A 13,210-nucleotide genomic window follows, 5' to 3' on the forward strand; every position below is an offset into this window, starting at 1 on the left:
TACTATGGCTCATAAAACACACACACACACAGCGTCTTTATCAGCGTTTCCTTCCTGTTCCGCCTGACAGCCGCCTCTGATTGGGTGTTGATGAAGAACACTGTTTCCCAGAATGCACTGCGGCTCAGCTGTCCATCCATGTGTGAGATTCACAGTGTGGTGAGGAAGACGATGATGAGGCTGAGCTGCTGCGTCACACTCACTGGACACACGCCACAGCGGTGTGTGTGTGTGTGTGTATTAAACTACATTTTACAGATATATTTAATTTAAAGTATAAATTTAAAGTTAAAATCATGGACAAATTTCATTTCCTCGAACTGTCTTTGTTACTCGTTACTACCAAATAAAATCAGAAGAAGAAGAGTTGGTATTATGGTCTGTATTTATATGATGACCTGCTTTACACAACAGTTTTCACACATTCACACATTCACACACTGCATCATGGGCTTAAGTGTCTTTGCTCAAGGACACATGTAGACGAGCAGAGGCAGGAATTGAACCCACAACCTTCCAGTTGAAAGACAACTGGTCCTGGTAGCAGCTGCAGCTCGAGACACTATTTTCACTTTAGCAGCTCCTGTTGTAGCTCTGAACTAATGTCAAACACTAATGCTACGACATGTGGCTACATGAGCCGCTAACACCAAACACAAACAGTGGCTCTTTAACTGTAGCTGCTACTGTGACCAGTGTTTTGGTGTTAGCAGCTTATGTAGCCACATGTCGTAGCATTAGTGTTTTGACATTAGCTCAGAGCTCAAAGAGCCACTGTAGCTGCGATAGCCGCTACTGCCAAACACTAATGCTACAACATCTGCCTACAGTAGCCGCTAGTGTGTTCGGCTACTGTAGGCAGATGTTGTGGTTAATTAGCCACTGTCGCTGCGATAGCAGCTAATGTCAAACACCAATGCTATGGCTACAGCAGCAGTTAGCAGTTATATTAGCTGTTAGCGCTAACATAACATACATAATAAAACAAGATAAACCAGTTACCTGCAGCGTCTCACCTGCAGGGGTCAGTGTGTGTGTGTGTGTGCGCGCAGCAGGACATCAGCAGAGGAGGAGGAGTTTATTAAAGGGCCATTTGGGAAGTAATAACCTTTACTGACCTTTATCAAGTTCTCTCACCTTATATGATATTTGTAGACAACCCCTCCCACACACACACACACGCGCACACACACAGTATGAGGTCGAGTACAAATGTCGTCTCCAGACAAAAACTCCTCAAACTAATGTCGAGTGCTGTTTTCTTGCAAATGAGGCTTTTAAGCTTCTGAAAATGTCCTAAAAATGCTAATGTGTGTGTGTGTTAATGGTGTCGAGCAGCGTCCTCCCTCCCTCCCTCCCTTCATATATTACAGCCGCTCTGTGCTGTGAGGCAGCTAACGTCTTACTTATTGCCCTTTTAAAAAATGGAGCAGAGAAAGGTTGTGAGTGAGGAGGATGTGTGTGTGTGTGTGTGTGTGTGTGTGCGTGTATGTGCGTGTATGTGCGTGTATGTGCGTGTGTGTGCGGTGCGAGCGGTGCGATCCGCTCCTTTAATCATCATCACCACAGAGTGACAGAGCGGGTCGGTCCGTACAAACAGAGCCAGACGTCTGCTCGTCCTATCGTTCACCATGAGTGTGTAATGTGAATAAATGAGCCTCTGAAAATGACTCCTCATCACAGGAATCACCATGACCACGAAGACCACGAAGACCACGAAGACGAAGAGTTAAAGTTCAAACTTGCATGTGTTTGTGGCTTTAAGAACGGGACACTGATGTCACTGCTCTGCTCCGCCTCCTCACTGCAGACACACCTCCTGCAGGTGAGTGTTCCTTTTTGCATTTTTTCCTTTTTTAACTGAAGTAACAATTAAACATTTTGTAAATTAGCATCCACTAGATGGCTCCAAGTGCTCACTCTTACGAGAGCTGTTGTGTATAAGTAAATACTCGGTTTATCGCAATATCGTGATAATATCGTATGGTGACTTAAATATCGTGATAATATCGTATGGTGACTTAAATATCGTAATAATGTATCGTGACTTAAATATCGCTTTAATATCGTATGGTGACATAAATATCGTCATTATATTGTATCGTAATAATATCGTAAGGTGACTTAAATATCGTCATAATATTGTATCGTGATAATATCGTATGGTGACTTAAATATCGTGATACTATCGTATGGTGACTTAAATATCGTTATAATATTGTATTGTGATAATATCGTATGGTGACTTAAATATCGTAATAATGTATCGTGACTTAAATATCGCTTTAATATCGTATGGTGACATAAATATCGTTATTATATTGTATCGTGATAATATCGTAAGGTGACTTAAATATCGTCATAATATTGTATCTTGATAATATCGTATGGTGACTTAAATATCGTGATACTATCGTATGGTGACTTAAATATCGTTATAATATTGTATTGTGATAATATCGTATGGTGACTTAAATATCGTAATAATGTATCGTGACTTAAATATCGCTTTAATATCGTATGGTGACATAAATATCGTTATTATATTGTATCGTGATAATATCGTAAGGTGACTTAAATATCGTCATAATATTGTATCGTGATAATATCGTATGGTGACTTAAATATCACCTGGTAAGGTTTACTCCAAGGTACTGGAAAGGAGGGTTCGACCGGTAGTCGAACCTCGGATTCAAGAGGAACAATGCGGATTCCGTCCTGGTCGTGGAACAACGGACCAGCTCTTTACTCTTGCAGGGATCCTGGAGGGGGCCTGGGAGTACGCCCATCCGGTCTACATGTGTTTTGTGGACCTGGAGAAGGCGTATGATCGGGTTCCCAGGGAGATACTGTGGGAGGTGCTGCGGGAGTATGGGGTGAGGGGGGCACTACTTAGGGCCATCCAATCCCTATATGCCCAAAGTATGAGCTGTGTCAGGGTTCTCGGCACTAAATCAGGCCTGTTTCCTGTGGGTGTTGGCCTTCGCCAGGGCTGTGCTTTATCACAAATCCTGTTTGTGATTTTCATGGACAGGATATCGAGGCGTAGTCGTGGGGGAGAGGGGTTGTGGTTTGGCGGGCTTGAGATCACGTCGCTGCTTTTGCAGATGAAGTGGTCCTCATGGCTTCGTCGGCCTGCGACCTTCAGCGCTCACTGGATCGGTTCGTGGCCGAGTGTGAAGTGGTCGGGATGAGGATCAGCACCTCTAAGTCTGAGGCCATGGCTCTTAGCAGGAAACCGGTGGATTGCCTTCTCTGGGTAGGGAATGACTCCTTGCCCCAGGTGAAGGAGTTCAAGTATCTCGGGGTCTTGTTCACGAGTGAGGGGACGAGGGAGCCGGAGATGGGCCGGAGAATCGGAGCGGCTGGTGCGGTACTGCATTCGCTTTACCGCACGGTTGTGACGAAAAGGGAGCTGAGCCGGAAGGCAAAGCTCTCGATCTACCGGTCAGTCTTCGTTCCTATCCTCACCTATGGTCATGAAGGTTGGGTCATAACCGAAAGAGATCGCGGGTACAAGTGGCCGAAATGGGATTCCTCAGGAGAGTGGCTGGCTTTTCCCTTAGAGATAGGGTGAGAAGCTCGGTCATCCGGGGGGAGCTCGGAGTAGAACCGCTGCTCCTTCACGTTGAAAGGAGCCAGTTGAGGTGGTTCGGGCATCTGGTGAGGATGCCTCCTGGGCGCCTCCCGAGGGAGGTATATCAGGCACGTCCAGCTGGGAGGAGGCCTCGGGGTAGACCTAGGACAAGTTGGAGAGATTACATCTCCACTCTGGCCTGGGAACGCCTCGGGATCCCTCAGTCGGAGCTGGTCAATGCGGCTCAGGAAAAGGAAGTTTGGGGTCCCTTGCTGAAACTGCTGCCCCCGTGACCCGGCCCCGGATAAGCGGAGGATGATGATGATGATGATGACTTAAATATCGTGATACTATCGTATGGTGACTTAAATATCGTGATCATATCGTATGGTGACATAAATATCGTTATTATATTGTATTGTGATAATATCGTAAGGTGACTTAAATATCGTGGTAATATCGTATGGTGACTTAAATATCGTGATAATATCGTATGGTGACTTAAATATCGTGATAATATCGTATGGTGACTTAAATATCATGATACTATTGTATGGTGACTTAAATATCGTGATAATATCGTAAGGTGACTTAAATATGGTAATAATATCGTATGGTGACTTAAATATGGTGATAATATCGTATTGTGACTTAAATATCGTGATAATACTGTATTGTGATAATATTGTATGGTGACTTAAATATCGTGATAATATGGTATGGTGACTTAAATATCGTGATGATATCGTATGGTGACTTAAATATCGTGATAATATCGTATGGTGACTTAAATATGGTGATAATATCGTATGGTGACTTAAATATGGTGATAAAATTGTATTGTGACTTAAATATCGTGATAATACTGTATTGTGATAATATTGTATGGTGACTTAAATATCGTGATAATATGGTATGGTGACTTAAATATCGTGATAATATGGTATGGTGACTTAAATATCGTTTTAATATCATATGGTGACTTGAATATCGTGATAATATTGTATCGTGACAATATGGTACGGTGACTTAAATATTATAATATTGTATCGTGATAATATCGTATGGTGACTTAAATATCGTAATAATGTATCGTGACTTAAATATCGCTTTAATATCGTATGGTGACATAAATATCGTTATTATATTGTATCATGATAATATCGTAAGGTGACTTAAATATCGTGATAATATTGTATCTTGACTTAAATATCGTGATACTATCGTATGGTGACTTAAATATCGTGATACTATTGTATGGTGACTTAAATATCGTGATAATATCGTATGGTGACTTAAAAATCGTGATAATATTGTATCTTTTTAATATCATATGGTGACTTAAATATCGTGATACTATTGTATGGTGACTTAAATATCGCGATAGTATTGTATCGTGATAATATCGTATGGTGACTTAAATATCGTGATAATATCGTATGGTGACTTAAAAATCGTGATAATATTGTATCTTTTTAATATCGTATGGTGACTTAAATATGGTGATAATATCGTATGGTAACTTAGATGTGGCCCTGCGATGGACTGGCGAACTGTCCAGGGTGTACCCCGCCTATCGCCCGATGTAGCTGAGATTGGCACAGCACCCCCCGCGACCCTCTAGCAGAGGATAAAGCGGTAGATGATGACTGACTATCGTATGGTGACTTAAATATCATTATAATATCGTATGGTGACTTAAATATCGTGATAATATCATATGGTGACTTAAATATCGCGATAATATCGTATTGTGACTTAAATATCATTTTAATATAGTATGGTGACTTAAATATGGTGATAATATCATATGGTGACTTAAATATGGTGATAATATCGTATGGTAACTTAGATATGGTGATAATATCGTATGGTGACTTAAATATCGTGATAATATTGTATTGTGATAATATCGTATTGTGATAATATCGTATGGTGACTTAAATGTCGTTATAATATTGTATCGTGATAATATCGTATGGTGACTTAAATATGGTGATAATATCGTATGGTAACTTAGATATGGTGATAATATCGTATGGTGACTTAAATATCGTGATAATATTGTATTGTGATAATATCGTATGGTGACTTAAATGTCGTTATAATATTGTATCGTGATAATATCGTATGGTGTCTTAAATATGGTAATGTATCATGACTTAAATATCGCTTTAATATCGTATGGGGACAAATATCGTTATTATATTGTATCATGATAATATCGTAAGGTGACTTAAATATCGTGATAATATTGTATCGTGATAATATCGTATGTCGTATGGTGACTTAAAAATCGTGATAATATTGTATCTTTTCAATATCGTATGGTGACTTAAATATCGTGATACTATCGTATGGTGACTTAAATATCGTGATAATATCGTATGGTGACTTAAATATGTGATAATATCATATGGTGACTTAAATATGGTGATAATATCGTATTGTGACTTAAATATCGTGATAATATTATATGGTGACTTAAATATCGCAATAATATCGTATTGTGACTTAAATATCATTTTAATATCGTATGGTGACTTAAATATGGTGATAATATCGTATGGTGACTTAAATATGGTGATAATATCGTATGGTCACTTAGATATGGTGATAATATCGTATGGTGACTTAAATATCGTGATAATATGGTATGGTGACTTAAATATCAATTTAATATGGTATGGTGACTTGAATATCGTGATGATATTGAATTGTGATAATATCGTATGGTGACTTAAATGTCGTTATAATATTGTATCGTGATAATATCGTATGGTGTCTTAAATATCGTAATGTATCGTGACTTAAATATCGTATGGTGACATAAATATCGTTATTATATTGTATCGTGATAATATTGTAAGGTGACTTAAATATCGTGATAATATTGTATCGTGATTATATTGTATCATTTTAATATCGTATGGTGACTTAAATATCGTGATAATATTGTATCGTGATTATATTGTATCATTTTAATATCGTATGGTGACTTAAATATCGTGATAATATTGTATCGTGATAATATCGGACGTGTCCATTGATGTCCAGTCTGTGGACGTACAGACGCGTGAACGGACAGACGCATGGACTGACAGACGTGTGGACGTGTTTACTGAGGCTAAACATTGTAAATGAAGAGTGAACGGATGAACGAGTGAAGACTGACAGGAATTAGAGAGGATTAACAGTTAAACCCACAGAGGAGGTTTGTGTTTCCATACGAGTGGATTAACTCCATTAATCTGCCCTCAGGGAGAGAGAGAGAGAGAGAGGGAGAGAGAGAGACAGAGAGGGAGAGATAGAGAGGGAGAGAGAGAGAGAGAGCGAGAGGGAGAGAGAGAGAGGGAGAGAGGGAGAGAGAGAGAGGGAGAGAGAGGGAGAGAGAGAGAGAGGGAGAGAGAGAGGGAGGGAGGGAGAGAGAGAGAGAGAGAGAGAGAGAGAGAGGGGGAGAGAGAGAGACAGAGAGGAACCCAGGGCCAACCGCACCAACATATGGTCTCACAAGGGGTCTGAGGATCTCATCTTGGTACCTAATGGCAGTCAGACTACCTCTGGCGAGCACATGGAGGGCTGTGCGGCCCCCCAAAGAAATGCCACCCCACACCATTACTGACCCACTGCCAAACTGGTCATGCTGGAGGATGTTGCAGGCAGCAGAACGTTCTCCACAGCGTCTCCAGACTCTGTCACGTAAGCTGTAACCCTCATGGAGTCTGTTTCTGACCGTTTGAGCAGACACATGCACATTCGTGGCCTGCTGGAGGTCATTTTGCAGGGCTCTGGCAGTGCTCCTCCTGTTCCTCCTTGCACAAATGCGGAGGTAGCGGTCCTGCTGCTGGGTTGTTGCCCTCCTACGGCCTCCTCCACGTCTCCTGATGTACTGGCCTGTCTCCTGGTAGCGCCTCCATGCTCTGGACACTACGCTGACAGACACAGCAAACCTTCTTGCCACAGCTCGCATTGATGTGCCATCCTGGATGAGCTGCACTACCGGAGCCACTTGTGTGGGTTGTAGACTCCGTGTCATGCTACCACTACAGTGAGAGCACCGCTAACATTCAAAAGTGACCCAAACATGAGCCAGAAAGCACAGGAACTGAAGGTGGTCTTTGGTCACCACCTGCAGAACCACTCCTTCATTGGGGGTGTCTTGCTAATCGCCTATAATTTCCACCAGTTGTCTATTCCATTTGCACAACAGCATGTGAAATTGATTGTCAATCAGTGTTGCTTCCTAAGTGGACAGTTTGATTTCACAGAAGTGTGATTGACTTGGAGTTACATTGTGTTCTTTAAGTGTTCCCTTTATTTTTTTATTTAAAAAGCTGAATTTTACAAAATCAGACTTTAGAACTTAGTGATGGATCAACAACTCCTGTGTGTGTGATGTTAAAATCACTGATTTTCTCTATGAGGTTTGGTGTGGGAGAGTGAGTGGTTTACAAACTTCAGTTTCCTGTTGGAGAAGTCTGTGTCACAGTGAGATAAAGACGTGATCATGTTTCAACGACTGCAGCAACAGCAGCAGAGTCTATAAAAAGATCTTCAACAAGCAAAGGTCAAACTCTCTGAATCAATTCTTCACATCAGAGTTTTAAAGAAGAAAATCAAAGATCTGACGGTAAATAAAAAAGTGTGCGATTGTTTCCAGTCGTTCAGGTACACACACACACACACACACACACACACACACACACACACTCAGGCTAAACGCCTGCATCTGTCCATATCCTGATCTCGTATCGATCACACTCACACATACATGTGAGCTAATGTGATTTCATTAAGATACAGTCAGAGAAAAGTGATACATCACAGTAAAGTTTGTCTGTGTGTGTGTGTGTCTGTGTGTGTGTGTGTGTCTGTGTGTCTGTGTGTGTGTTTGTGTGTGTCTGTGTGTGTGCCTGTGTGTGTGTGTGTGTGTTTGTGTGTGTCTGTGCGTGTGTCTGTGTGTGTGTGTGTGTCTGTGTGTGTGTCTGTGTGTGTGTGTGTTTGTGTGTGTGTGTCTCTCTGTGTGTGTTTGTGTGTGTGTGCGTGTGTGTGTGTCTGTGTGTGTGTGTGTGTCTCTCTGTGTGTGTGTGTGTCTGTGTGTGTTTGTGTGTGTCTGTGTGTGTGTCTGTGTGTGTCTGTGTGTGTGTCTGTGTGTGTGTGTGTCTGTCTGTCTGTCTGTGTGTGTGTCTGTCTGTCTGTGTGTGTGTGTGTGTCTGTCTGTCTGTGTCTGTCTGTCTGTGTGTGTGCATGTGTCTGTGTGTGTGTGTGTGTGTGTGTGTGTGTGTGTGTGTGTGTGTGTGTCTGTGTGTGTGTCTGTGTGTGTGTCTGTGTATGTGTGTGTGTGTACCAGGTATTACTAATGTTGTGGGGACCAAAACCTGTTTACACAGTCACATTATGGGGACTTGTCCTCCTTGTGGGGACAAAAAGCAAGTCCCCATAACGTAAATTACTACATTTTAAGGTGAAGATATGTTTCATGGTTAGGTTGAGGTTAGGGTTAGGGTTAGGGTTAGGATTAGGCCAGTAGTAATTGTGGTTAAGGTTAGAGTAAGTCTCCAAGAAATGAATGTAAGTCAATGCAATGTCCCCTCAAGTCATGAATGTCGAACGTGTGTGTGTGTGTGTGTGTGTGTCTCTCACCGTAGTCGATGTCATAGAAGATGATGAACTTCTGCCAGCGCAGCTCGTCCACCAGCGTCAGCATCACGTCGTTGAGTCTGACCGGTGGTCGTGCGGCCAGTGTGTAGCGCTGACCTCCTGGACTAGGATTAAAGTGACAGGCGGTGCGCGGCGAGCCCTCAGCGCTCCTCTGGATGTACAGGTGAGGGATGTGCATGGCGTCGGTCAGAGACTGCAGAGCGCTCGCTGAGGCGCAGCCTGTGGACGTGACCAAGGCCAGGATCCCCTGATTCATCAGCTCACACGCTGGAGGAGAGAATAATCCATCAGATTAAGTGTGACTGATACAAACACATTTACATGAACATGAATAAATGATGCGTTTCATGTGAGAAGCTCAGGACTGATGTGGACTCTCCACATCTCACTGTGCACAGCTGCACCGTCTGTCTCTCCACCAGAGGGCAGTCACTGGCTCACTGCTCAAACTAATTACAACTGAGCCGGGATTATAATCTAAGGGTTAAACCTGAAAACATGACCTTTAACTTCAGGATTAAACCTGTCGTCTCCTCGTCTCCTCACACTGAGTCGTCTCCTCACGCTGAGTCGTCTCCTCGCACTGAGTCGTCTTCTCACACTGAGTCGTCTCCTCGTCTCCTCACACTGAGTCGTCTCCTCGCGCTGAGTCGTCTCCTCACACTGAGTCGTCTCCTCGTCTCCTCACACTGAGTCGTCTCCTCGCGCTGAGTCGTCTCCTCACACTGAGTCGTCTCCTCACGCTGAGTCGTCTCCTCACACTGAGTCGTCTCCTCGTCTCCTCACACTGAGTCGTCTCCTCACACTGAGTCGTCTTCTCACACTGAGTCGTCTCCTCACACTGAGTCATCTCCTCACGCTGAGTCGTCTCCCCACACTGAGTCGTCCCCTCGTTCCCTCACACAGCAGCAGCTTCAGCAGCAGCAGCATGAGCAGCAGCAGCTGCAGCATGAGCAGCAGCAGCTGCAGCATGAGCAGCAGCAGCTTTTATTAATTTCAATCAAAAGTGACTTTGTTTCATCCACAGAGAATAAATGTGGTGAAATGATTGTTGGGATTTTTAATCCCTTCTGTTGGGCTGCAGCGACTCATCCTAATCAGATTAGTGGCACAGATTAGTCACAGAGAAGAAACACGGAGTTGATTTTCTGTTTTCCACCTGAGCAGCTTTTACCTCTGCTCCTGTAAACTAAAGCAGAGCAGAACATTCACTCTGTCATCTGATTCACTCATTACAGACACAGCTGCATCTTCCATCACACGTCTGTGGACATGTGGACACTTATGGTCCACGACAACAGAGACAAACAGCTGATTATAACGTGTGAAGAAGAAGGAGAACGAGAACAACAACAACAACAACAACAACAACAACCAAACTGAAGCAGCTTCACATAGGGATGTCCCTGTAGAACCTGATAATGTAATAAAACCTGATAATGTAATAAATTGCATTTCCGAATAATGTAATAAAGTATTACATTAACAGGAGCTTATTACATTATCAGGTTAGTCCTGATAATGTAATAATTACATGTATATGTATATACATATATATATATATATATATATATATAAAACAAACAAACAAACGGAGGCTGTTGAAAGTCTATTATGAAATAATGTTGTTTTAGCAGCTCGCCTCAGGATGAGCTAGCGCGGTGCTAACGGCTAGCTCACTGTGCTGCTTCGTAGCCTCTGAGTTCAGAGGTTAAAGGCAACATAGAATGCTTGTATCACACATATATGTTATTTATGGAGGTCTACTTACATATATTAACTTGTTTTCATGGTCACGTATATGTTAGTTATGGAGGTCTACTTACATATATTAACTTGTTTTCATGGTCACGTATATGTTAGTTATGGAGGTCTACTTACATATATTAACTTGTTTTCATGGTCACATATATGTTAGTTATGGAGGTCTACTTACATATATTAACTTGTTTTCATGGTCACGTATATGTTAGTTATGGAGGTCTACTTACATATATTAACTTGTTTTCATGGTCACATATATGTTAGTTATGGAGGTCTACTTACATATATTAACTTGTTTTCATGGTCACGTATATGTTAGTTATGGAGGTCTACTTACATATATTAACTTGTTTTCATGGTCACGTATATGTTAGTTATGGAGGTCTACTTACATATATTAACTTGTTTTCATGGTCACGTATATGTTAGTTATGGAGGTCTACTTACATATATTAACTTGTTTTCATGGTCACATATATGTTAGTTATGGAGGTCTACTTACATATATTAACTTGTTTTCATGGTCACGTATATGTTAGTTATGGAGGTCTACTTACATATATTAACTTGTTTTCATGGTCACATATATGTTAGTTATGGAGGTCTACTTACATATATTAACTTGTTTTCATGGTCACGTATATGTTAGTTATGGAGGTCTACTTACATATATTAACTTGTTTTCATGGTCACGTATATGTTAGTTATGGAGGTCTACTTACATATATTAACTTGTTTTCATGGTCACGTATATGTTAGTTATGGAGGTCTACTTACATATATTAACTTGTTTTCATGGTCACGTATATGTTAGTTATGGAGGTCTACTTACATATATTAACTTGTTTTCATGGTCACGTATATGTTAGTTATGGAGGTCTACTTACATATATTAACTTGTTTTCATGGTCACGTATATGTTAGTTATGGAGGTCTACTTACATATATTAACTTGTTTTCATGGTCACATATATGTTAGTTATGGAGGTCTACTTACATATATTAACTTGTTTAATGGTCACATATATGTTAGTTATGGAGGTCTACTTACATATATTAACTTGTTTTCATGGTCACGTATATGTGAGTTATGGAGGTCTACTTACATATATTAACTTGTTTAATGGTCACATATATGTTAGTTATGGAGGTCTACTTACATATATTAACTTGTTTTCATGGTCACGTATATGTGAGTTATGGAGGTCTACTTACATATATTAACTTGTCTTCATGGTCACGTATATGTTAGTTATGGAGGTCTACTTACATATATTAACTTGTCTTCATGGTCACGTATATGTTAGTTATGGAGGTCTACTTACATATATTAACTTGTTTTCATGGTCACATATATATGTGAGTTATGGAGGTCTACTTACATATATTAACTTGTTTTCATGGTCACGTATATGTTAGTCATGGAGGTCTACTTACATATATTAACTTGTCTTCATGGTCACGTATATGTTAGTTATGGAGGTCTACTTACATATATTAACTTGTTTTCATGGTCACATATATGTTAGTTATGGAGGTCTACTTACATATATTAACTTGTTTTCATGGTCACGTATATGTGAGTTATGGAGGTCTACTTACATATATTAACTTGTCTTCATGGTCACGTATATGTTAGTTATGGAGGTCTACTTACATATATTAACTTGTTTTCATGGTCACATATATATGTGAGTTATGGAGGTCTACTTACATATATTAACTTGTTTTCATGGTCACGTATATGTTAGTCATGGAGGTCTACTTACATATATTAACTTGTCTTCATGGTCACGTATATGTTAGTTATGGAGGTCTACTTACATATATTAACTTGTTTTCATGGTCACATATATGTTAGTTATGGAGGTCTACTTACATATATTAACTTGTTTTCATGGTCACATATATATGTGAGTTATGGAGGTCTACTAACATACATTAACTTGTTTTCATGGTCACATATATGTTAGTTATGGAGGTCTACTTACATATATTAACTTGTTTTCATGGTCACGTATATGTTAGTTATGGAGGTCTACTTACATATATTAACTTGTTTTCATGGTCACGTATATGTTAGTTATGGAGGTCTACTTACATATATTAACTTGTTTTCATGGTCACGTATATGTTAGTTATGGAGGTCTACTTACATATATTAACTTGTTTACATGGTCACGTATATGTTAGTTATGGAGGTCTACT

The 13,210-nt window shown here is 40.5% G+C and overlaps 1 protein-coding gene across 4 annotated transcripts in view; it reads right to left on the reverse strand.

The window, feature by feature from the left end:
- Positions 1 to 13,210, reverse strand: part of LOC131448155 (glutamate receptor ionotropic, delta-1-like) — a 179,160-nt gene that overhangs the window by 63,219 nt on the left and 102,731 nt on the right. For all 4 annotated transcript variants that reach the window (XR_009234158.1, XM_058620313.1, XM_058620310.1 and 1 more), the window contains exon 3: positions 9,221 to 9,505. Coding sequence is in view for 3 of the 4 variants with exons in the window: in XM_058620313.1 (XP_058476296.1) it covers positions 9,221 to 9,505 (285 nt within the window). In the remaining variant the exon portion in view is untranslated. The remainder of the gene's footprint in view (positions 1 to 9,220; positions 9,506 to 13,210) is intronic.

The sequence above is a fragment of the Solea solea genome, chromosome 21 (genome assembly GCF_958295425.1).
Source record: "Solea solea chromosome 21, fSolSol10.1, whole genome shotgun sequence".
In the NCBI taxonomy this organism is placed as follows: Eukaryota; Metazoa; Chordata; class Actinopteri; order Pleuronectiformes; family Soleidae; genus Solea; species Solea solea.